The sequence below is a fragment of the Solanum stenotomum genome, chromosome 1, assembly GCF_019186545.1.
Source record: "Solanum stenotomum isolate F172 chromosome 1, ASM1918654v1, whole genome shotgun sequence".
NCBI lineage: Eukaryota > Viridiplantae > Streptophyta > Magnoliopsida > Solanales > Solanaceae > Solanum > Solanum stenotomum.
The window spans coordinates 26,785,462-26,812,519 of record NC_064282.1 but is presented as its reverse complement, the minus strand read 5'-3'; the positions used below and the strand labels follow the sequence as shown (position 1 = coordinate 26,812,519).

Here is a 27,058-nt window from a genome sequence, read left to right as displayed (position 1 = left end):
CTAATAGGTTGAGGGGACATTTGACTATTTTCTCCAATTTTGACCACAAATTCTGATGAATTGTTAGGATATTTTTAGTATTTGTGATTGAAAATTCTAACGATTTATCACTATTTATCTCTCACACATATTAAGATAAAAGTTCACAAGGTAAAGAAGTATCACAACTTTTCTTAATAGGATAAAAAATTAACTAATCCTATGTAAATTCATATTTTTAATAAGCATGAACAGTTAAAAAAAAACAAGAAATAATATACTAAGAGCTAAAGTGGCCGAAAATATTTCTGGCATCGAAAAAAATCACGGCATAAATTTATGTTTTGTATCATATTATAATATAATACAAGTACACTACATAGTGCTCACCCAAAGGCCAAAAGATAGAGATTGAGTTCCAAAAAAATAATATATAACACAAGTTATGTCAATTAATTCCTACGAAACATTGCTAATAGAGGCATATGTTTGATTCAGAATTCACAAGTTATACAGTAAAATACATAACTTAATTCCTAAGAACTTATGTCAACAGATACATAAATTCAGTTTTAAAACCAATAAGTTATGTTGTAAGAGACATAACTTTATTCTTACCGAACCTATACGGGATAAGGTAAAAATTCTCTAAATTCATATCTATTGAATTAGATATCACACAAAATTAGGTCATCTAAAAGAATACTTTGGCCTACAATTTTTTTTTAGTAAATAAGCAATAGCTGCAAAAAAAATTAAAGACCAAATATTTGAAAAGCCCCAAAATAAAGTCATTTTTAATGGGGATCATTTAAGTGAACTTTTTGGCGCGAATTCAAATTTGTACAGCTTAGGCAAAATTTGTAATTTGTAGAGCAAATTGTTGCTTTATACCCAATTGATACTAATATGTTAGAAAAAATTATTGCGTCTATAAAATCCCTTAAACATTCTTTCTCTAAACAAATCTGTTATGTACGGCTCACTCTGTTTATTCCCATTAATAACTGCTAATAGTTTGAAGAAAATCAGAAGCAAAATTGTGATGAAGGAGAAAGAGAAGATGTTGTTTCTACACAAACTTGTCCTAATACTAACAATGGTGTTAATATTGTTGGCAAATGGAGTAAAGGGTCATCGAATTCTTGTCGATACAGATATGGATACTGATGATTTCTTTGCTCTTTTCTACCTTTTGAAACTTAACACATCACAAATGGACTTAAAGGTTTGCCTTTTTTGTTGAAAGCATGTCATGGAAAGTAATATAACTTGGAAGGGATATATTGAGGATTATTTTTTTGGTGCAGGCAATAACTATTAGTACAAATGGATGGACTGATGCAGGGCATGCTGTAAATCAAGTGTATGATATGCTTTACATGATGGGGCGTGACGATATTGCTGTTGGTGTGGGAGGTGAAGGTGGAATACTTCCTAATGGTACCATTCTGCCTGATGTTGGTGGATATCTCCCTATAATAGATCAGGTGAACATTTACTCTACTTTTGGTACTATTCTGCAAGTCAAGAATCATTTGCTTTAATGTCAAATTGCTGGTTAGTTAAACATCTCCATAATTGCTTTAATGATTTGTTAGGGAAATGCTACAGCTGGTTATTGTAGATACAGACAGGCTATTCCTGTGGGTCCTGGAGGACGTTTGGATATCGACTCTAATTTTGGATTCAGAAAGAGCTTCCTCCCACAGGTACCATTTTGCATTAAAACTGAAGGGAGGATTACTTTGTCTAGCTGCCTTATTAGAATTGTTGTCTAGCTGTCTTAATCGCGTCTTTTCTGGTTTTACACAACAAGAAACAGAATTAGACACTTTAACTTCAGTCTGCAGTATGGTTAAATGTAACGGCAGAATATCGTTTAATCAACCAAGGACTATCTTTGTTTGCTGTCTGTCAGTCACAATGTTATGGCACATAGCAACAACATTCCCTATGAAATCCCATAAGTGGGGTCTGGGGAGGGTAGAATGTACGCAGACCTTACCACTATCTGTGTTGCGCAAATTATATAACTGATTCTTGTATATGAGTAATGAAGAGCCTTACACGGGAAGGTGCTGAATGTTAATATCTAGACTTGGCACAAATGCAACTATTTTTGAGGAGAAGATCAGTTCTATCCCTTGTGAAATTACTATGATGAAGGAGCTTAGGTCTATTGCTTAGTTCCCCTAAGTTTTAAATGTTTTCATAACATGTTACTCTTTCACTTATCAACAGGGGAAGAGACATTATTCACCTCTTCGACAGCCAACAGTGCAGCAAGTAATGATCAACACAATTTCATCTGGTCCCACAGTGGTTTTTCTCATCGCATCGCATACAAATTTTGCGCTATTTCTCCTAAGTAATCCACATTTAAAGCAAAATGTTGAGCACATTTACATAATGGGAGGTGGTGTAAGGTCAAAGAATCCTACAGGTTGTTGTCCACAGAATGTCAGCTCCTCTTGCCAACCTCAGCAGTGTGGTGACATTGGTAATTTATTCACAGATTACACAAGCAACCCTTACGCAGAGTTCAATTTCTTTATGGATCCTTTTGCTGCATATCAGGTATTACAGAAATCAATAGGCCTTTCACTGCATATATGCGGTAACTAATCCTAATAGTAAACAACTGTCGTCGTTCCCTTATGCTGTAGGTAATTCATTCCGGCATTCCAGTAACTCTTGTCCCATTGGATGCCACAAACACCATTCCAGTAACTGAAAAGTTTATTGAAATTTTTGAGAAGAATCAGTACACTTACGAGGCACAATACTGTTTCAAGTCCTTGAAAATGGCCCGTGATACTTGGTTTGATGACCAATTCAACACGGTAATATTTTAGAAATGTTGAGCTTGGTGAATGCTTAGTTATATGAAAACATCAGTGAAAATGTGATTTACTGATGACAATGTTGCTAAATGCAGATTTATTTTGTGTTGCTAAACGCAGAGTTATTTTATGTGGGACTCCTTTATGTCTGGTGTAGCTGCTTCAATCATGCAGAAACAACACAACCAGCACGGAGAAAATGAGTTTGCAGAAATGGAGTATATCAATATCACTGTAGTTACTTCAAACAAACCATATGGGATTTCTGATGGATCAAATCCAATTTTTGATGGTCATATAACTCCAAAGTTCAGCGTAGCACGAAATGAAGTTCACAGCGGTCATGTTCAGACTAAGCTTCGCGATCCATTTTGCATAGAAAAGAACAGGAGAGGCAGATGCCAGGTGATGAATTGTTTCAGGTCATTATCCGGATTGTGGTTTTTAGTTTAGTGGTAACTTGTCAAAGCATGATTTAACTCCTTATTGGACTTAAGAGTTTTAAGTCTCTCATGGTATTGAAATTCTAAGTTTCTTTCCTTACCATATACTGTAATTATGACTCTTTATGTTTTCAATCAACTAAGATGAGTTTGGAGATGAGTTGATATATGATTTCCTTCATTTCCTTTCTGGCTTTTACTCACTACTCGATGCTTAACATCTATACCGTTATGTATTCTGAGTTGGTAATTTTATCAGGATGGTTATACAAAAGAAGTTTCTGGTCCAGGAGGGGTGCCTATTCTTGTAGCTATAAAAGCAAAACCTAATCGAAATGCTAACAGTGAACTGGACAGAGAGTTTTTCGTTAGCTTTCTGGATGTAAGTTACTAATTTCTGGTCTAAATTGGTTGCATTTTCATATGCAAGATAAAAGTACAGACCATTTCAGAACTAATACTATATTTGTCATGGTTGCAGGTTATAAACAAAAGAGAAAACGCTGGACGATTTAACTTTTCTATGCAATTTCCTTATTACAGAAAAGTACTTTACAAACCAGATTTCAGAGGCAAGCAACTTGGGAAGAATATTGTGTTTGATATGGATATGAGTGCCGGAGATTTTCTAGCTCTCTTTTACCTCCTTAAGTTACCAATAGAAGAAATTAATCTGAAGGTAAATGGACTTCTATTTTGAATTAGATCCTCAAATGAAAATTCAGACTGGACGTAGATGTTATCTTGCTTTATTTACTATCAGAACCTGTTAAGAAAATTATTTTACTTCACCAAACACAAATTATATTTCAGTAAGTTTATCCAAAAATGTGTTTCCTTCCTAGTTCTGTTTACTTTTAGAATTAATTGATAAATTTGTGGCCATATTCATAAGGAAAACTTCCTCTACCCGAGTGATGTTGCAGAAACATGCTGAGTCTAAGATAAAGGACTAAATTTTGTAAATAACTAAGTTGAGATAGCAATGCTTGTCAATGTGCAATATCTTCTTCCATTCAGGCCATAATTGTGAGTCCTACTGGCTGGGCGAATGCTGCAACAATTGATTCTGTGTATGATTTGCTTCATATGATGGGTCGTGATGACATTCCCGTGGGCCTTGGAGATGTTTTTGCAATGAACCAGTCTGATCCTATTTTCTATGCAGTTGGTGACTGCAAGTACAACAAGGTTATCCCACAAGGTTGTGGTGGATTCCTCGACTCCGACACTCTTTATGGTTTATCTTGTTCTTTGCCTCGAAGTCCTCGCAGGTACATGGTCTAGCTAGTGTCAATCATTTGCCTAAAGGAAAAACAGTAAATTTTATTATTAAGCATTAACATTTCATGTCTTTTACATGTCCATTTGTTTAGTGTGCAGTTATGCTGATCTATCTGCTTGATCTAAACAATTTCAGATATACAGCTGAAAATTCTGTGAAATATGGAGTTCTCCGAGACACTGATCATCCGGAACTCAGACAACCTCTAGCACTAGAAGTATGGGAGTCAGCAGTGAAATCACTCAAACCAGGATCTAAGATTACCATTTTAACAAATGGTCCATTGACTAATATAGCAAAGATCGTTCTTGCAGGCGAGAATATGACCAAAGCTATCCAGGCAAGCATTTCCTCTATCCTTTGAGAAAGAGCCAGGGCGGGATTACTTGTTCAAGAACTGTACTAATATAGCAATGCCTTTTGTATTCTGGTGCAGGATATAATAATTGTTGGAGGGCACATGAATCACGATAACACTGAGAAGGGAAACGTGATCAATGTTCCTTCTAATAGATTCGCGGAATTGAATATGTTTCTTGACCCTCTAGCTGCACAGACAGTTTTGAGTTCAGATCTTAATATCACTCTCATTCCACTTGGCATTCAGCAGAAAGTCAGTGCATTTTCTGAAATTCTCGAAATGCTAAACCTGACTAAAAGGACACCTGAAGCAATCTTCGCAAGGCGTTTGCTCTCAAGGCTACACCACCTGAAAAAGAGACATCCTAAATACCAACATATGGTACATAATCTCATTTCCATTTATCCTTAACTTGTCCTCTTAACACTGAACGCGTTTTTTCAAAATCGTTTGCAATGTTTGTATCATAACAGGATACATTTCTTGGAGAAATCCTTGGAGCAGTAGTTTTGGCTGGTGATCATTCTGTTCTAGAATCAACATTTGGTGTCAAGAACATAAAAGTCACTGCCTCAGGGTATGAAGCTGAAGATGGACAGATACTTATCGACGAAAAGCAAGGCAAATCAGTGAGAGTATTGGAGAATCTTGATCCATTAGCTTATTATAACGCGTTTGCAAATCGACTAGGTGATGTAAAACAATCTGCTATAGTTGGAAGCTTTGATAAGCAGAGAAGAATTTGGAATACACCATTCAATAGAAAGAAAACTGCCCCTTAATTGCTCTTCCAGAAAAGTTCCTGTTCCTTCTTTTCCCCAACTCTTTAGGTGATTTTTTCAACCTCTAATTTTTCAAAAATATTGCCACTTAACTCATTATTGTTGCTTAAGAAATAGTAACAAAATTGTACATTATACAGTTAAAGTGGTCATAACTAATGGGAAGGAAATAAAGGAAGATTATTTTACTCATAGCTTAGCTCATTCGAGAAACGAAAAGTGACACATCAAACTTCAGGCATCTCATAAGAAATCTCCTTTCCAAGAGTAGGACTATTTTTATATGTTAATCTCTTCTTGCTCGTTCCAAGATCAAAGTACCATTTGTACAAAAAAAAGAATCCCGACTTTATAATTTCCTTTTGTTCTATTATTATTCCGCAAGTAATTTTTCATTTATTTATTTTTGTATCAAACTGACTCTCATAAAAAGGTTTGAGGCTAACGAACATCATGTGTTATACTTTTGATTATCAATTGGAATGAGGTACAAGTACCTCCCTAGACTATGATCGAAATTTTAGATACACACCTTAACTAAACTAAGGTCCTATTACCCCCATGAACCCATTTCTTTTTAATTTTATACATCTTTTTGGCTTACATGACATCAAAATATCTCCCGCATGCCTTAACTGCGTGGAGTCACGGAGTGTGCAAGGTATACAAAATTACAAAAAAAAATGAGTTCAGCGGTAATAGGACCTTAGTTTAGTTAATGTGTGTCTCTGAGATTTCGGTCATAGTCTAGGAGGTACATGTGTCTTATTCCCTATCAATTAGCTAGCATATCAATTTTATTCTGATGTCAAATTAGACCCCCAAATTTGAGGGCTTTTGAGTAATTATGAGTACTATTTATAGAAAAAATGTAATCAACTTTCATTTAACATAAATAAATTGTTAGAAAATTTTGACACATCAGTCGAAATATTATGTCTCGAAAAAATTGATTTTTCAATAATTCTTTGTCATAAACACTATCCGTCCTTATTCGAGACATGTATAATATCTGATTCTTCGATCATATTCGTCATGTTTGTTCATCATTTTTAATCATCAAAACTTGGTATTATTAGCATAACTCATAGCTCTCTAGCTCACATAGCTGCGTATCGGTTTGTTTGGTTCAATTTTAAAGTTTATCGATTGGACTTACTGGTTCTCGGTTTTGTAGAGATGTTAAACGGTTATAGATCCATTAAGATATTAGCTTATCGGTTATTGATCATGATCGATTCGGTTATCGGTTTAACCGTTGAGATTTGATACCAAAAAAATCATTGAAAATCACTTAGAATTTAGAAACAAGGTGACTAATTAACCAAATAAACCATGCACATGAGTTAACAAATTGCATCTGGCTAAAAACAAACACTTTTACATTGTAGAATAACCAAGAGTTTGAGACCGCAAGAAATAAAGTACTAGGAAACTAAACACCTAGCTAAGTCAAGGACTTTATATACAAAATGGTATAAATATAATTATTTAAATTACTATCGGGTTATCGGTTAACTTGTTAAAAAAAATCTCAAATCGTTAAGAACCAATAACCCGATAACAAAAAAAATAATCAAAACCATCAATAACCCATTACTGATAAACCAATTGCTTTTTTTGTTCAAATTATCAATTTCAATTCGATTTTGAACGGCCCTACCAGCTCTCCCTAGATCATGTAACAGTGAATATGTTACCCTAAAGACATCAGGCCCCTCAAGGAATCAGGCCAATATTCTCACGTTTGTATAGTTGGAAAAGTGGAGCCCGGAGCCAAAAGGGTAAAAGAAATTGTCAAAAATTTTAAAAGGGCACATCAAATTTTTTTAAAACTAAAAGGGCAAAATCGCTCCTGAAGAGGTGATTTCCCTCTGACACAATGACAAAAAATCGCTGCCCTGGCAGCGATTTTGTCTAAAAACTTTTTTTTTAAAATTAAAAATTTAGCAGCGATTTTGTAATTTTTTATTTTTTTTATTAAAAATCAGTCATAATTTTTTTTTTCCTTACACATCACTGCAGGGGCAGCGTTTTTCATGCCTAGTGCTATTATATTCATGCTTATTGTTAATAATATAAAAATGATAAACAAGACGGACAATAAACTCAATAAAATTGTTGAAGCATGAGGAAGATTGAATTATATATCATAAATAATAATAAAAGAATATTAAATTAAAAAAAAATTCTTAACCAATTTTGAAGAAAAAAGATTTTTTTTTTTGAGAAAATCACTGCTAATTTTTATTTTTTAAGTTGTCGTACGTTAAAAAAAAATCGCTGCCTTAGCAGCGATTTTCTCAGAAAAAATTAATTTTTTTTAATTTAAAATTCTTTTATTATTATTTATGATATATAATTCAATTTTCCTCATGCTTCAACAATTTTATTGAGAATATTGTCCGCCTTGTTTATCATTTTTATATTATTAACAATAGGCATGAATATAATAGCACTAGGCATGAAAAACGTTGTCCCTGTAGTGATGTGTAAGGAAAAAAAAATTCTGACTTAAAATCACTGCTAAAAAAAAAAAAGAAAAGAAGTTTTTAGACAAAATCGCTGCTAGGGCAGCGATTTTTCGTCATTATGTCAGAGGGAAATCGATTCTTCAGGAGCAATTTTGCCCTTTTCGTTTTAAAAAAATTTGATGTGCCCTTTTGAAATTTTTGACAATTTTTTTTTACCCTTTTGGCTCCAGACTCTGAAAAAGTGAGTATTTAATTGTTGGTGTATACATACTCCATGTGGGTTTAGTTTAAAAACTTCTAATTATTTATTGTTTTGTTTAAGATAGTAATTAATTATGGTTATACTATTTGGTATGGTGGTCCATTTTCCCACGATGCTCAAGTTTTGATCAAACTTGCTACAACGAATCGGCCATCAGATATTAAAATCGTGACATCTCGAAATTTTATAAAATTATAATTATAGGAAAGGCGTTAGAGAACCTGAGGAAAAGAGGGATCCACTTAATATTTTATTTAGAAAGTTTGACACATGATCATCTAAAAAGATACAGGCTAAAAATTAGGATACATTTTGGAAAAATCAAACTTTCATCACAGAGAAAGAAATAAAAGGCATTAAGAAACGTTGAAAAAAAGACGAATCGATTAACTAAAAAAAATTGATGGTAGTTGAAGAGGGAGGAATCCAATAAATAGATTGGTGTATGGTTTAGTTTTTATGTTCATTATTTGAAAATGTGTGATAGGGTTGTAATGCATGGGTGCTTTTTCTAATTATTTAGGTGTAGGTAGAACAATAAACAATATGAAGAAAAATTATTTATTTATATGCAAAAATATTTGAGAATGTGAGTTTATGAGCTCACCATTGTAGTGATGTATCTAGACAGAATTTAGAAAAAAAAGGGAGAAGAGAATATTATTGATCTAGGAGAAGAAGTGATTACAATTGAGTCATTTACACTGGCTTATATAGCCTGAAAACTAATCAACTAACTTTCTGCTTGACACATTAATCGAGGTAACTAACTAGTCTAGTAAGCATCAATTAACTACACCAAACTAATTAACTAACATTGGGAAATTTACTGTAGTTAACTAACTCGTACAGTAACAGATTTTTATATTTGAACACACCCCCTCAAGCTGAAGGGTGCAACATATTAAGCACACCAAGCTTGCCTAAAAAGATATGAATGTTGAGCTTGGCTCAATATCCTTTCATTAGTAGGTCTGCAAGCTGCTGCTGAGTATGAACATAAACAGTGTCAACGATTCCTGCTTTGATCTTGTCTTTGATGAAGTGACAGTCAATTTCAATATGCTTCGTCCTTTCATGGAAGACTGGATTTGCTGCTAGTTGTATGGCTGATTTGCTATCACTGAATATAGTAATAGGCATGTGAATCTTCACACCTAGTTCAGTAAACAACCCCAACAGCCAAGTGACTTCAGACACGGCTGAAGCCATGCTTCTATATTCAGCTTCAGCTGAGCTTCCGAAAACAGTCTATTGTTTCTTTGATTTCCTTGACACCAAAGATTCTCCAAACTTAACTATATATCCTGTAATAGACCTCCTAGTATTTGGGCAAGCAGCCCAATCTGAATCACACCAACATGACAAAGTGGCAGCAGATGTAGATTGTAACCAGACTCTTTGACCAACTGTACCCTTTAGGTATTTAATCACTCTAATTGCTGCCTTCCAATGTGACTTCTTAGGGGATTGCATAAACTGACTTAAAGCTTGCACTGCATAGTTGATATCTGGTCTGGTGATAGTGGTATACAATAGCTTCCCAACTACTCTTTAAGTTGTAATGTCTTGAAGGGCTTCATCTCCAGTATGACCATTTGCTAGATCATATTCTACTGATGTTAATCTCACATTAGATTCAATAGGGGTAGAAGCAGGTTTGGCACTTGTCAGGTCTGCTTCAGAGATAAGTTCCAATATATATTTTCTTTGATTCAAAATTACCCCTTCTGTTGACCTCAATACTTCAATGCCAAGAAAGAATCTGAGTTCACCAAGATCTTTCAACTTGAATTGCCTATGTAAATTCTCCTTTGCTGCAGTGATTATTTGTGTGTTACTCCCAGTAATCAGTATGTTATCAACATAAACTAGAATGATCATAATGTTTGCACCTTTCTTCAGAGTGAATAAGGAATAATCATGGGCATTTTGGGTGAAACTAACAGTCAGTCACCAGAGCATTAGTTAACTTCAAATTTCATTGTGTGGATGCTTGTTTAAGACCATATAAAGATTTAAGAAGCCTGCATACTTTGTGCTCTCTTGATCTTTTGAAACCCTCAGGCATTTCCATGTATACTTCCTCTTCTAGATCACCTTGAAGAAAAGCATTATGGACATCCATTTGGTACATAATCTATCCTTTTGATACAGCTAAGGCAATTACACACCTGACTCTTACCATCTTAGCAACTGGTGAAAATGTATCATGATAGTCCAAGCCTTCCTGCTGACTATATCCCTTAGCTACCAACCTAGCTTTGAATCTTTCCACTTTACCATTTGTCTTGTATTTTATCTTGTAAATCCACTTAGAACCTACAGTATTGTCATGCCCCAAACTCGAGGGGCGCAACTGGCTCTTAATGCCAAAACTCAAGCTTGAGCCGACCCTGCTGAACCATTTGCTACAAGCGCATGACAACCACACGCAATCAAGAAATCAAACAAGTATATCTCGGCTTAAAACTAAGCCATCGGCCGGCAAAGCCCCTGTCAACTGATCTATAAAGAAAACAACTACTCCCAGGAAATCATATAAATAAATAGCCAACTAGAATAGAAGTCCTGATTGGGCCGTCGAGGCCACCATGATATCTATACCGAAACTAAAAGCAGGTAAATATCAGTACAATACATCAAACAGCTCACAAGCTTCAGCAAACCAACAACATAGGCCAGTATGGCCATAACGTAGCTATAAACCCCACACACTAGTCTGCAAGCCTCTAAGAGTAGTAAAGATTGGTGGGACAGGGCCCCAGCCTACCCATGAGAATATATATAACAAAAGGTAACAAACCTCCCAACTCTGGCAGCTCCGGAGGAAAGGGGCTGACCAATCGGATAAAAGTCAATCCTGCTGATAAGGAGGTCTACTCGGTCGTCTGTTAGGACCTGCATGCATGAATGCAGCGCCCCCAAGGCAATGGGGCGTCAGTACAAAATAATGTACAGAGTATGAAAGGCAATAGACTATGATGATGTATCCTGATATACTGGAATAATCTGATAAATAAATTAAGGATAAGATAATTGTACTGACTTGCTTCTAAATCTAAATTTATCAAAAATAACAAAACAACAACCTAACCAAGCCCCCATAAGCTCGGAAGGTGCCAATCAGCCTGTATACCCCTATCGGTAGTCTCCTAGCCCCACAGGCAGTCACATAGCCCTCTTAGGCATCAACATAGCTTATAGACAACTCATAGCCCTCTTAGGCAACAATATGGCATGTAGGAAACACATAACCTTCTTAGGCGTCAATATATATCCCTGTAGGCAACTTATAGCCCTTCTAGGCATCAATATAGCCCCGTAGGCAACTCATAGCCCTTTTAGGCATCCATATAGCCCTGTAGGCAGAACATAACCTTGCTAGGCATAGATCACATTCCTGCAGCTAACCACAATAGCCCAAAGACAACAATAACAATCCAACAGCTAAAAGTGAGCAATTTAGTTATAGGCAACCTATACAAATAGCCTCTAAGTCGTATCCAACATACGAATGCTACTACTGAATAAGAATCCCGATAAGAGAGGATTATACGCACTTGAGCAACCAACAATCAACAATAATGGCTACAAGTATAACAACGATAACACTCAATTACATTGCTCCTAAGCTTTAAGGAAGCATGCCTTAGGAAGAGAATAGCCTTACCATACCTTTTTCGCTAAATTCACGTGGCCTAAAGACTTTAACTCATAACTCCCTCGATGCTACAACAAGGTAGGACCATAATCAACACACAAAATAAAAGATACCATGACAATACGATAAAAGATATGTATTTCTGTCGCAAATTGCTATTTGCTGCTTATAAAAGCTAGAGTCGATGAAAGAAGGGTCTTACCTCGATCTTAGGTTTGTAATTCACCTCAAAACCTTCAAATATATTCAAACCCCTGTTGTCCCAACACTATAGTGTGATATGCTACGCAATCGATAAAATAAATTATACCACGATGATGAGCCCAACGCGTAGAATAACTTTTGTCAAGGACTTAAGTCGAGAAAATCTATACTTCACTTGATCCTAGAAATGGGTTTCTCTAATTTCTCCGGTTTTTATCTTAAAAATGAAGAAAAATGTCGAAGGAGAAGATATATGCAACTTTCCACCGACCTAGGGCCCCACCTCACATGCTTGCTTGCGCGGTCCTACGAAAACGCGAATATCTCTCTATTCTGAAGTCGTATGAACAAACGGTTTGATGCGTTGGAAACTAGACTCGTAGACCTTCTATTCGATAGTTTGTGGGCCCTATAACTCTTTATAGATTGGGAGAAAACCTCCAAGACATTTGACCCAAATTTCAGAGAAATCTTTAAGAAGGAACTTACGATAACTTCCGCCAACTTTTATTTTGCCACTTACCTAACTTCAAAACTTGAGATGCAACACTTGAACACTTAAAATAGGACATACCACATCATTCTTAATTTATTATCCACCGTCGTCTTTCCATGGAGATACGAGTAAGTTTAGACGTTTCGGAAAGTCGGGGTGTTACAAGTATGCATCCCTTTAGGTAATTCAACCACTGTCCAGGTGTTGTTCTCTTCTAAAGCCTTAATCTCCTATTGCATAGCCTGAATCCATCTATCATCCTTGACAGCCTGATGAAAGTGTTTTGGTTCAATGTACTCAGAAAATCTGCTCAGAAAAACTTTGTAGCAAGGTGTAACTTTGTCATAGCTAAGAGAGTTTGCTATTGGATGTCTGGTGCTACTTTGCTTCTTCCCTGCATAGTTTCTCATCCAAACAGGCACCTTGATGCTCCTTGAAGTCCTTCTGTTGATCAGGTTGATTACTGATAGGGACACTACTTGTAGTAGGAATTTCTGCAACCTCAGTAGCAATAGGAGCATTCTCATTATGATGAACTTATGTGTCTGTAGCAGCACCAGTCTCATAATCTAGGATGGAAGTATCAACAACTTCTAATGGAGAGCCATAGACATTCTTTGAAGGATCTGTGTGCATCTCCTTTGCAGAAAATGGAAAGATAGTTTCATGGAACACTACATCTCTACTTACAAAAAATTTCCTGGACTTGATATCCAACAATATATAACCCTTCTGCAATTCTGAATATCCCAGAAATATAGTGGGAACAACTCTTTCTGCAAATTTATCACCCTTAGGCAATACTGAAGTATAACATAGACAACCTATGACCTTTAGATGGGAAAGTGTTGGAATTTTGGAATGAAGAAGCTCATAAGGACTCTTATTTGCAATGGTTGAGGAGGGCAATCTATTCATCAAATACACAACAGCCTTGATGCAATATCCCCAATATCTAATAGGTAACTTTGATTGAAACCTGATGGCCCTGGCTATGTTAAGAATATGCCTATGCTTTCTTTCCACAACACCATTTTATTGTGGTGTATGTGGACAACTACTTTAATGAAGTATTCCCAGATCATGAAACAGTTGAATACACTGAGAATTAAAAGATTTAGTACCATTATCAGATCTTACAACTTTAATATGTGCACCAAACTGAGTCTTGATCATAGAAAGGAAAACTTCTATGGCCACAATGGTTTCAGACTTTAACTGCAACAAGTAATTCCAAACAAATCTACTATAGTCATCTACTATTGTCAGAAAGTAATGCTTCTTGTCTAGGGTAGGAGTCTTGTATGGTCCCCATAAGTCCATGTGAACCATATCAAAACTAGCAGAAGCTCTAGAATTACTACTAGGAAAGACAAGTCTTGTTTGCTTAGCTAATGGACAAACAAGACAACTAGTAAGTATTTCACTTTTATTACTGTGAACTAGACTTATATGCTTCATGATATGTTGGAAAGGATGTCCAAGTCTTTGATGCCAAAGCTGGATATCTTGACTTGTTACTCCTGCAGCCATTGCCTGCTGATTACATTGTTCTGTCTTTTTTTTTGCTTTACTGTTGATTCACCTTTGAACATGTATAATCCTCCTTGTTACTTACTAATCCCCTTCACCTGCCATTGAAGAGGTCCTGAAAAACATAGAAATCAGGATAAAATGACACAAAGCAAGACAGATCCCTGGTGATCTTGGACACTGACAGCAGATTGAACTTGAAGTCTGGCATATGTAGAACATTTCTCACAATTTCATTATCAAATACAACTGATTCACCAGTATGACTAATGTTCACTCTATCCCCTATAGGTAAATGTACCTGATTCTTCTGTGACTTACTCAGTTCATGACTCTTGATCAGTGACTGTTTGTGTGTTGTGATGTGATGAGTTGCACCAGAATCTACAATCCAATCTTGTGAATTTTTTTTTGACATTAAGCAAGTTGTAATACCTTCCATGTTGATTCGCCTTGGCTCCTCTTTGTTCAACATATCCAGTATCTGTTTGTACTCCTTCTCAGTAAATATTTGTGTCTTTGCTAAGTGTGCACTTTCTCCTTCTCCTTGACTGGTTGAAGCTACTTGGGATTGATCATAAAAGTTGCTTGAATTACTAGACACATTGTTGGCTACATGATGTCCTCCAAATCCACCAGAACCACCAGTAGTGGTCATTCCTCCATAACCACCAGAACCACCAGTAGTGTTCTTATTACCATACCTGTTTTCTTCCTCAGCTTCCAATCACTTGGATAACCAATTAGTTTATAGCAATTGTCTTTGGTATGACCAGTGAAGTGACAATACTCACACCTTCTTCCTTTAAAAAACTCCTTTCCTTGAGCCTTATTCACATTTATCACCATTGAGTCTGACTTATCAACTACATTAGCCAAGCATGTTAAATGTTGTATTTCATCCTCTATAATCATGGCATATGCTTGATTTAAGGAAGGTGTGACTCCTTTAAGCAATATTTGTCTACGAGGTTGATCATATGATTCATTTAAATCACTTAAAAACTGAATTAGTCTTAATTGTTGAAGGTGCTCTATATACTCCTTAGACTGAGGACATGTACAACTAGGATGTTGTGTCACATCATCATACTCACTCCATAAAGTCTTAAGCTTAGTGAAGTAATGTGACACAGAATCTGTACCTTGTGTGAGTGTTGTGATCGCCTTGTGCAGCTGGTAGATCCTCATGCGATTGACTTTATCAAATCTTTCCTTGAGATTTGCCCAAACTGAGAATGCAGTTGTGGCATAAACTATACCACTAAGAAGCTCCTCACTGACAGTGTTCATCAACCATGACAAGACGATGGCATTACATGTCTCCCACTGTTCGTGCATCTCATCTTTGTATAATGCCTTGGTATAGGCACCAGTTACAAAACCATATTTCCTCTTCCCTAAAAGTGCAATCCTCATGGATCTGCTCCAAACACCATAGTTTTCAGATCTAGTCAATTTGATAGGAATCAACATAGCTCCTGATGAATCAGATTGACCAATATACAGAGGATCACTTTGATCGATTCTTAAGACAACCATTATCAATCTTCAAAACTAAAAAAAATGCAAAAGCAGCTAGCTAGCTAGTGGAGATCTAAACTCCACTGTAATCCTGTTCTATAGACCCAACACCTTGTGCTCTGATACCATGAGAAAATATGAGTTTATGAACTCACCATTGTAGTGATGTATCTAGACAAAATTTAGAGAAAAAGGGAGAAGAGAATATTATTGATCTAGACATAATTTAGAGAAAAAGGGAGAAGAGAATATTATTGATCTAGGAGAAGAAGTGATTACAATTGAGTCATTTACACTGGCTTATATAGCCTGAAAACTAATCAACTAACTTTGTACTTGACACATTAATCGAGGTAACTAACTAGTCTAGTAAGCATCAATTAACTACACTAAACTAATTAACTAACATTGGGAAATTTACTGTAGTTAACTAACTCGTACAGTAACAAATTTTTATATTTGAACAATATCTGTAGTTTTTGTAAAGAGTTGTCTTATGATGTATTAGTCCATATTTTTCAAACGTTATAACATATCTGATTGAGTTTGCACATGTAAAATGATTCACAATCGATAAAAGTAAATATTGATTTACAATCGTGATCCATCATGATAGTGATAGATAATAAGATTGTGTTATAACATTTTTAGTTGAGTATATGTGTTAAATTTTTTTTTTTTTTAAAAGTAACTTGTACATAATAAACTCAAAGTTAAATGACTATCTATAAAATGTATTCAAACTTTTACATATAAGACGCGAAAGAGTTCTTCTGAGTCTTCTGAAAATTTATTGTGTGTTGAATGTCATGAATAACATGCTATTTTTCTATACAAATAATTTGGTACAAGGAATTTGACCATTTAAAGAAAAAGATATGAAATTATACAAAATGTTTCTAATGCTATGATATTGACACACATGTTAGATCTTTCTTCACTTAATTTTTATTTTTTTATTATTGAAACTCAAGTAATTTTTTTAAAAAAATCAAAATTTGTTTATATTAATTAATTTGATTGTATCCAGTATGGATTCAATACTGGATTCAATAAATTTAAGTAAATTGTAATTTTGTTTTTCACGTATTTTTTAATAATTATTATCTCATCTATACTTTTTGGTATTATCTTATTTGGTTCAAGTTGATATGCCTATCTATTATCTAATACAAGTTTTATTTTTTTTCAAAAAAAAAAACCTTTTTATTGTTCTCAATTTTTTTAATATATATTTATATTTACAATTTCAAATTCAGATCATGAAAATTAGAATCTCTAATTAGAAAGTTATTTCACTTATAAAAAATAGGAAAAATATGAAGAAAAAATATAAAATTAGGGCAAAAAATTCGCAAATAAATATAGTAACCTTAAATTCAACAATTTTTTTAAATTTTTATTTTTTTCGATAAATCACGAAAATGAGTAATTGATTAATAAAAAATATGAAAATGACTTTATGCTGAATTTTTAGGTTATATTTTTTATTAATCAATTACTCATTTTAGGGATTTATCAAAAAAAATATAAATTTAAAAAAATTGTTGAAATTATTGAATTTAAGGTTACTATATTTATTTGTGAATTTTTGGCGTTAATTTTATATTATTTTTTCATATTTTTTATTAGTCAATTACTCATTTTCGGGATTTATCGAAAAAAAATTGTTGAAAACGGGTCAGGTAGTTTATTTAAAAAGGGGTATATCTAGACCTTTTCGAATAATTTAGGGTATATTTGACCCTTTTTCCCTTTAATATAAATGTCACGTGGTAATGTAAAAATGACGTGGCAATTTCATTTGACATTTAACGCCCATAAGGGCATATCTAGATGAAAAGTTGGACGGCGAGGGCACTAGTGAGCCAAACTTTAAAAGGGAGGTATATCTGNTAGGGATTTATCGAAAAAAATATAAATTTAAAAAAATTGTTGAAATTATTGAATTTAAGGTTACTATATTTATTTGTGAATTTTTGGCGTTAATTTTATATTTTTTTTTATATTTTTCCTATTTTTTATTAGTCAATTACTCATTTTCGGGATTTATCGAAAAAAATTTGTTGAAAACGGGTCGGGTAGTTTATTTAAAAGGGGGTATATCTAGACCTTTTTGAATAATTTAGGGGTATATTTGACCCTTTTTCCCTTTAATATAAATGTCACGTGGTAATGTAAAAATGACGTGGCTATTTCATTTGGCATTTAACGCCCATAAGGGCATATCTAGACAAAAAGTTGGACGGCGAGGGCACGAGTGAGTCAAACTTTAAATAGGGGTATATCTAGACCTTTTCGAATAGTTTAGGGACATATTTGACCCTTTTTCCATCTTTATATGATGCAAATCAAACTTAGCCAATAAATATCGATTCATAAATAGTGCAGTATTTTGATAAATTTTCAAACTAAATTAAAAAAAATTCATTATATTTTGTAAAATGGATATCGACATATCGTTGTGTCCATACCATAATGTGTAATAAAATTTTTCCAAGTCTATAAAATCTATTCGCACGTGTTATTTTTTTCTTTTGGATACATTTAGGAAGTGTGCACGCTCTTTGTGTAAAGATAAAAAATAAAAAAAAATCAAGACTTCCATTTACTATGAAGAAATCTTAACCATCCCAATTTTAACATGTGTCTAGTCAATTAATATTGAGTACTCCTTTGTTCGTTTTTAATTGTCATAATTTCCTATTTTTAGAGTCAAATGATATGAACTTTGACTAATATTTTATGATATATTTTTTCATTATATTGATATGTAAAAAATTACAATTTGTACTTTCCGTATAGTTTTTGAATATCTAAATTTTTAATTTATCATATTAAATTAATGTAATCTAATTTAACTTTAAAAATAGTCCAATTAACTTTCGAAAAACATAACAACTAAAAATAACATAGAAAATATACCAACCAACATTCATCTCTACCACCACCTCAAATCGAACACCATCAACTTTGACTTAAAAAAAAATAAAATCGAACACCATCCTTGACCTCATTCTTTATAATTGATTATTCTTCTTTGACTTTTCCATGCACGTTTATATAATCCACAATCTTGATTTTCTCCATATTATCCATTAAGAAAATAAATAAATGCAAGGGGGTATATATGATTTAGACTAACCTAACATGACTTTATAACACATCTAAGAATCTCTCTCTCTCTCTCTCTCTATATATATATATAGTGAGGAGAAGTTCACTTGTCTAGAAAAACAAAGATTTTGTTGTGATGAAGGAGAAAGAAAAAATGTTGTTTTTGAGATTTTTTCATAGAATTTTTTTAATGATTTTGCTATTTGTGCCAACTTTCTTCAATGGAGTAGAGAGTCTTCATAGAATTCTTTTGGATACAGATGTGGATACTGATGATTTCTTTGCTCTTTTCTACATTTTGAAGCTTAATAGATCAGAAATTGACTTGAAGGTACTCTTTTTTTCTCGCTTGTTCTTTTTTTTTATTTGAATCTTTAAGTCTGATTGTGCGATCACATTTTTTGTTTAATCGTATAATCAACATGTTATGTGGATGCATGATTGATTTTTTTTTTGGTGCCAAATATGTATGTGAATTTTGTCTTGCAAAAGGTTTGAATCCAAGAATTTTATGACTCTATTAATCTAAAATCATGTTGAATGTAATCATTTAAAATTATTTATAGTAATATATTTCTTATTTACTATTTAATTAAAATTCTCTGCATTTTGCACCTGTATTGTGTGTTTATTTTAAAAAAAAATTATTGCATCCTCTTCTATTATTTTTAATAATATGCACTCTAATCTCTTCATTTTCTTACAAAATAGTAACAAAATAATTTTTTCCTTGAATTGTCCATGAGGAGAAAACAGGAAAAAGACATTAAAAATAATGCAAAATGAACAATTCTTTTGCATTTAGCTTGTAATATAGATTCCTAAAATCACACTTGTATGTATGTATGTATGTATGTATGTATGTATGTATGTATAGGTTGGAAAAAAAAAGTTAAGGTTCCTGAAATCACACTTATACGTATGTATGTATGTATTAATTATTGCCAAAACAAGATTAAGGTTAAAGTCTAATTGACACTTTGACATTTAATATAAGTTATATATATGACAGCGTATAGGGATTTAGAGAATACTTAATTTTAGAAAATCTGAGGACAACTGGAATTAATTAATTAGTCCTGAAACTAATTAATTTGATAAGAATTGTAATATGACAGCATGTGTTAGTTGAGTACTATCCAGTCAAGTGTTGGTCAATAGGTATCTAAGATCATGCCACGTCATCAACATAGAAACTGACAGCTCCAATTTATTATTTTTGTATTAATAAAATACAAAAAGTAAGTAATAATCAAAGTTATAGAAATTAAATCAGAACATTTAATTTCAAGTTAAGCTTTTGATTTGAAGAAAAAAGATGAGAGTTAGAAAAAGAAAAATGACAATGGATTGCTCCCTCTGCCCCTAGTTATTTTTCAAATATTTTTTAATTTTTGACTTTCCTTTTTATTTATTATTTTTGACTAATCAAGAAAGAACATTTTTTTCTTTCTATTATATCTTCAATTTATTAACACTGAGTTAATGTCTTTGAAAAATGTAGTTAGTAAATATATTTGAAACTCTATCAATTAATAAGGGTAAAATGATACTCCCCTGTTTCTTTTTACTTGTCAAATTTTGACCTGACACCTATTAAGAAAATATCAATTGTTATAGTGAGTCATTTTACCTCTATTAATTGATAGGATCTCAAATATCTTTATTCACTACATTTTTCAAAGACATTAACTTGATGCTAATAAATTGAAGATATAATAGGTAAAAAATATTGTGTTTTCTTGATTTCTCAAAAATGACAAGTAAAAAGGAACAACTATACAAATCATTATTTTCTTAATAGATAGGTCAAATCAAAATTTGACAAGTAAAAAGAACCGGCGAGAATATCTTTTTGTATTTAATACAAATAACTTGGAGTCATCAGAGCAGCTATTGAAAAAAACTTGGTCTACTGGTTGGATCCCACATTCCACACCAACAACCTCAAATTGACTAAAGGATGTGTTTGGTACCAAAAAAATGTTTTCCGTAGGTAAAAATTAAAATTATTATTGTAAAAATATTTGTATATAATTTATATAAATTCAATGAAAGGTGGGCGTGGGGAGGTAGGGGTGTGAGATGATGTGGATGAGGGTTATAAGGTGGGGGTGAAGATGAGGTTTATTGCCGTTGGAGGGAGAGATGAACACAATCAAATTGGAATGTCACTAGTAAAACTTATTTTTCCTGCTTTTATTAGGAAGTTTATTTTCTCATTTTTATGGAGTTTGTTTACTTAAAGAAAATGTTTCTTAAAACATTTGATCAACCGGACATGAAAAAATTGAAAAAAAATTCAATTTTAAGGAGCTTGTTTTCCGAGAGAAAATATCCATACTTGTCAAGCCAAACCATATGGCTTTGATACCAGCAGGGTAAAGATACTTTTTAACATGTTCTGATATTGCTGCATGGTTTATTCACAAAAGGCCTCACATCATTGAGATTACTCTGTCCCTAGCTAGACAAATCATATTGATAAAAACCTTTTGGTTCAGGCTATAACTATTGGCACAAATGGATGGACTGATTCAGGACATGCTGTAAATCAAGTGTATGATATGCTTTACATGATGGGGCGCGACGATATTGCTGTTGGTATGGGAGGTGAAGGTGGAATACTTCCTAATGGTACCATTCTGCCTGATGTTGGTGGATATCTCCCTATAATTGATCAGGTGACAATAATTCTCCATTTACTCTACCTTTGACACAATTCAAAATGCCTCTTACTTATACATCTCCTTGTTTGCCCTTTTGTTAGGGATATGCTACAGCTGGATATTGTAGATATAGACAAGCTGTACCTGTTGGTCTTGGAGGACGCTTGGATATCGACTCAAATTATGGATTCCGAAAGAGTTTCCTTCCACAGGTACCATTCTTCTTGTCTCCCAATGAGACATCTAAGCTTAGTTCTCATGGCTTATTAATGTGTGTTAATCTGGAACTTGTAACCAGGGCAAGAGACAATATTCTCCTCTTAGACAGCCAACTGCTCAGCAAGTAATAATTAAAACAATTTCTTCAGGGCCAACCGTAGTTTTCCTCCTTGGATCACATACAAACTTTGCACTATTTCTGCTAAGTAATCCACATTTAAAGAAAAATATTGAGCACATTTACATAATGGGAGGTGGTGTAAGGTCACAAAATCCTACAGGGTGTTGTCCAAAGAATTCAACCTCTTCTTGCCAACCTCGACAGTGTGGTGACCATGGCAATTTATTCACAGATTACACAAGCAACCCTTACGCAGAATTCAATTTGTTTATGGATCCTTTTGCTGCTTACCAGGTATTACAAAAATCAATAGGCATTTTTTCTGCACATTCTTTTCTCGAGACGTGACTTCTAGTCATGTGTTGTAGGCTTGTAGCTAATCTTAATCATCATTTTTTCCTTATAATGTAGGTGATTCATTCTGGTATTCCAGTTACTCTTGTCCCATTGGATGCCACAAACACCATTCCCATAACCAAAGAGTTTTTTGAGACCTTTGAGAAGAATCAGCATACCTATGAGGCACAGTACTGTTTCAAGTCCCTGAAAATTTCTCGTGATACTTGGTTTGATGACCAATTCTATACGGTAACATTGATATGAAAAGATCAACATATACACAACTTTTTGATGTAAAGACATCAACTTGAATATAATTGAGTGATGATAATGTTGCTGGATGCAGAGTTACTTTATGTGGGATTCATTTATGTCTGGAATAGCTGCTTCAATCATGAGGAAACAACACAACTACCAAGGAGAAAATGAATTTGCAGAAATGGAGTATATCAATATTACTGTTGTTACTTCAAATATGCCATACGGGATATCTGATGGATCAAATCCATTTTTTGATGGACGTACAACTCCCAAGTTCAACTTGGAAAGAAATGGAGTTCACAGTGGTCATGTTCAGACTAGACTTCGTGATCCAGTTTGTGTAGTCAAGAATGGGATGGGCAAATGCCAGGTGAAGAATTGACCCATGTCACTATCTGCAATATGGTTTGTAGTTTAAGTTTCTAGTAAAATGTTGTCATTTGCCAAAACATGAGCTGTGATTCGTGATCCATTATTTGTTCGATTATTGTATTTGTGTATGTGTTCTGAGCTGATGCTGTTTATCAGGATGGTTATACAAAAGAAGTTGTTGGGCCAAGTGGAGTGCCTGTTCGTGTTGCTGTAAGAGCAAAACCTAATCAAAATCCTAAAAGTGCACTAGACAGAGAATTTTTTGTTAGCTTCCTGGATGTAAGTTAATTACAGTTTGAATTGATTGTATATATTTCATAGAATACCAGCTTCGTATTTACTCCAAACCCCTTTTTTCTTACAGATTCAAAATTAGGACAACTTATTTATATGTTTTTTCATGTTTTCAGGTCTTAAACCAAAGAGAAAATTCAGGATTATTCAATTTTTCTACACAATTTCCTCATTACAGAGGAGAACTTCACAAACCAGATTTCAGGGGCAAGCATCTCGGGAAGAATGTTGTGTTTGATATGGATATGAGTGCTGGAGATTTTATAGCTCTCATTTATCTCCTTAAGTTACCAGTTGAAGAAATCAATCTCAAGGTATGATGTACTTCCTTATCTTCAGTATAATAATAACTTGATCAATGCTTAAACATCTGTTAATTGTCCTGATACGGTCTTAGACAATCCTCACCTCATGAGTTAACTTTTGTGCAATCTCTTCTTCTGTTCAGGCTATAATTGTGAGTCCAACGGGCTGGGCAAATGCTGCAACAATTGATTCAGTGTATGATTTGCTTCATATGATGGGTCGTGATGACATCCCCATGGGCCTTGGAGATGTGTTTGCAATGAACCAGTCTGATCCTGTTTTCTCTGCAGTTGGTGACTGCAAGTACAACAAGGTTATACCACAAGGAAGTGGTGGATTTCTCGACTCAGACACTCTTTACGGATTATCTCGTTCTTTGCCTCGAAGTCCTCGCAGGTACATTATCTAGTATAGTGTATCCATGTAGGGAAGTGTCAACTTTGTCAAACATTGGCATTTCATGTTATGTGTCTGAGCAACTTAGTTCCCTAAGGTTCATTTTTGTACTGTACTATTCTACTGATATACCATCTTGATCTAAATTTTTTTCAGATATACAGCGGAAAATTCTGTGAAATTTGGAGCTCCTAGGGACACTGATCATCCTGAACTCAGACAACCTCTGGCACTAGAAGTATGGGAGTCAGTAGTGAAATCACTTGATTCAGGATCCAAGGTTACCATTTTAACCAATGGCCCTTTGACCAACATAGCAAAGATTGTTCTCGCAGGCAAAAATATGACCAACGCCATCCAGGCAAGTGTTACTTCTATCCTTATGATCTTACGAGAGATAATCAATGCAGGATTACTCATTCAAGAATCAATACTAATATGGCTATCCTGAGCCAAGCATGACATCCTAGCTAGCTGCATATCGTTTCCTAATACCTTGGCAGCCTAAGTCAGTTGCAATGTCACATCAACACATTTCTATATCACTCAACTGCAACGATTGTTGTTTGAGTTTACAGCTCGAGATATCCATAATAGACATTCCTAAGTGAAAAAACTCTTTCTTTTGAATTATGATGCAGGATATACTAGTTGTAGGAGGGCACATCAATCATGGCAACACTGATAAGGGAAATGTATTCAATGTTCCCTCAAATAAATTTGCGGAACTGAACATGTTTCTTGACCCTCTGGCAGCGAAAACAGTTTTGAGTTCAGAGCTCAATATCACTCTCATTCCACTTGGCATACAACGGAAATTCAGTGCATTTCCTAAGATTCTTAAAAGACTTCAGCTAACTAAGAAGACACCTGAAGTAATTTTTGTGAAGCGTTTACTGTCAACGTTACATCACCTGCAAAAGACACATCCTAGATACAAGCATATGGTATATAATCCCCTTAATCCCCTCTTAATTTGTCCTAAAGTCTTTCTTCGTATAACATCTAACGTGCAACGTACAAATTGATCAGTTTTGTTAGATGCTATAAGAACTTATCAATTGTGACATTTCAGGATATATTTGTTGGAGAAATCCTTGGAGCAGTAATTTTGGCTAGTGATTATTCTGTACTGAAATCAACCTTTGATGTCAAGAAAATAAAAGTCACTGCCACGGGGTATGAATCTGTAGACGGACAGATAATTATCCACGAAAAGCAAGGCAAATCAGTGAAAGTATTGAAGAATGTGGAACATTTAGGTTATTACAATGTTTTTGCAAATAGACTAAGTGATGAGAAGCAGTCAGCTGTAGTTGGAAGCTTTAATAGGCAGACAAGACTTTGAAGCACACCATCTAATAGAAATTAAACTGCCAACTCATTAGGCCCAAAAATTTACATTTTTTAAGCCTGTATTTAGAGAATTGAAATGATTGCCCTTGTGAATTTAAGGGCCAAATTTTTTTTAAAAGAGAACTTGAATGAGCATGTTGCATATGTTTCATAATGTATCGTATTGTATTGTATTTCATTGGACTGTAATGTTTTATGGAAGAGAATTTGAAAACAATGCCTTTGAGGAATTTTGCTCTCAAAATTGATTCAGTCAAAAGTTTCATCACCTCGATCTCCTCTGCAAAATGGAGTGTAGAAACAAAAAAATGATCACTACAAGATACTGTCAGAACTCTACTATTGGATCAAAGTCTCACATATCATCACTTTTGGGCTGAAGCACTAAGTACAACATGTCACGTATTGAACAAGTGTCTAATCAAACCTATCCTAAATACTTTCATCTATTTTGATGTAAATGTTTCGTTCATAACAATGGTAAGAATAACCTTGATAAGTTTGATTCCAGAAGTGACGAAGGTATATTTTCCAGATACTCTCCATCTAGTCGTGCATTTAAAGTCTTCAATAAAAGGACAAGAAGGAAGGAAGACTATGCGCATAACTATGAAGAGATTGAATCACTATACAAGTGAAGAAATCGTTAGCACAATTGATATCCTGTTTTTTGTTTAATATATTTTAAAATGGTCAAATGGGTGTCTTATCCATACCATAAAGTGTTATAAATTTTTCTAAAGTCTATAAAATCTCTTCACATGTTTTTTTTAATCGCGAAGTCATTGATTAAGCTAATTTGAATTCGTGCCAGATATATTTAAGAAGTATTGTCTATATTTTTAAAACTCGAGACTTTGATTAATGATAAGGAGGAATTCCAACATCTTAATCTCATCTATACTACTCTTTACTATTATGTATTACTATATAAGAAGAGTGAATAAAATTCACTCTTCTTTCGACACATGGCACCAAGATGGCCCACCTACTTTTATATTTGGTTTTTGAAGATGGCCCACCTATCACAAAGATGGCCCACCTACTTTTATACACTCCTCTTTCATTATATTTTAATTTTTTCCTTTTTAAATAGTACTAAAAAATAAATTTAAAATATCACAAATTCGATTAACTCTCAAAATTTTACGCGAATTCTATAATTAAGACGAAGGGAATAACATATATTATTTGAAAAATTACTATATAATTACTACTCTTCTTATATAGTAATATTTTAATTTTTTCCTTTTTAAATAGTACTAAAAAATAAATTTAAAATATCACAAATTCGATTAACTCTCAAAATTTTACGCGAATTCTATAATTAAGACGAAGGGAATAACATATATTATTTGAAAAATTACTATATAATTACTACTCTTCTTATATAGTAATATTTTAATTTTTTCCTTTTTAAATAGTACTAAAAAATAAATTTAAAATATCACAAATTCGATTAACTCTCAAAATTTTACGCGAATTGTATAATTAAGACGAAGGGAATAACATATATTATTTGAAAAATTACTATATAATTACTACTCTTCTTATATAGTAATATTTTAATTTTTTCCTTTTTAAATAGTACTAAAAAATAAATTTAAAATATTACAAATTCGATTAACTCTCAAAATTTTACGCGAATTGTATAATTAAGACGAAGGGAATAACATATATTATTTGAAAAATTACATTAAGAATACCATAAACCACAATACTTAACAACTTACAATATTTGAAAAACATATTAAC

At 33.7% G+C, this 27,058-nt stretch overlaps 2 protein-coding genes across 7 annotated transcripts in view; one reads left to right on the top strand and one right to left on the bottom strand.

Annotated features, from left to right (window-relative positions):
* LOC125858923 (uncharacterized protein At4g15545) overlaps nt 1-27,058 on the bottom strand; it is a 954,564-nt gene that overhangs the window by 827,357 nt on the left and 100,149 nt on the right. The gene's annotated exons all lie outside the window — the stretch shown is intronic.
* Nucleotides 947-25,477, top strand: LOC125858805 (nucleoside hydrolase 5-like). 5 transcript variants are annotated; one of them, XM_049538607.1, is made up of 13 exons: nt 952-1,207; nt 1,290-1,404; nt 21,590-21,654; nt 21,741-21,851; nt 21,938-22,273; nt 22,391-22,567; nt 22,665-22,949; nt 23,108-23,230; nt 23,362-23,559; nt 23,694-23,947; nt 24,104-24,308; nt 24,589-24,894; nt 25,023-25,477. In XM_049538607.1, exons 1-13 carry the CDS (start codon nt 953-955, stop codon nt 25,293-25,295), a joined length of 2,703 nt encoding a protein of 900 aa, XP_049394564.1. In that variant the 5' UTR covers nt 952; the 3' UTR covers nt 25,296-25,477. The 5 variants fall into 5 exon arrangements, 4 of the variants coding, with proteins under 4 accessions (XP_049394558.1, XP_049394573.1, XP_049394564.1 ...); XM_049538601.1 differs by lacking the exons at nt 21,590-21,654; nt 21,741-21,851; nt 21,938-22,273; ... (6 more) ...; nt 24,589-24,894; nt 25,023-25,477 and adding exons at nt 1,581-1,691; nt 2,224-2,559; nt 2,649-2,825; ... (5 more) ...; nt 4,990-5,295; nt 5,388-5,874 and having other exon boundaries at nt 947-1,207; nt 1,290-1,469; XM_049538609.1 differs by lacking the exons at nt 952-1,207; nt 1,290-1,404 and adding an exon at nt 19,043-19,301 and having other exon boundaries at nt 21,475-21,654.

Bases quoted from the DNA above. Each gene is read 5' to 3' on its own strand.
- LOC125858805 (XM_049538601.1), top strand. From the start codon at position 953: ATGTACGGCTCACTCTGTTTATTCCCATTAATAACTGCTAATAGTTTG. The intron at 2,560-2,648 runs GTATTACAGAAA...CTTATGCTGTAG, and splicing joins ATCCTTTTGCTGCATATCAG to GTAATTCATTCCGGCATTCC. The intron at 3,231-3,527 runs GTGATGAATTGT...TAATTTTATCAG, and splicing joins ACAGGAGAGGCAGATGCCAG to GATGGTTATACAAAAGAAGT.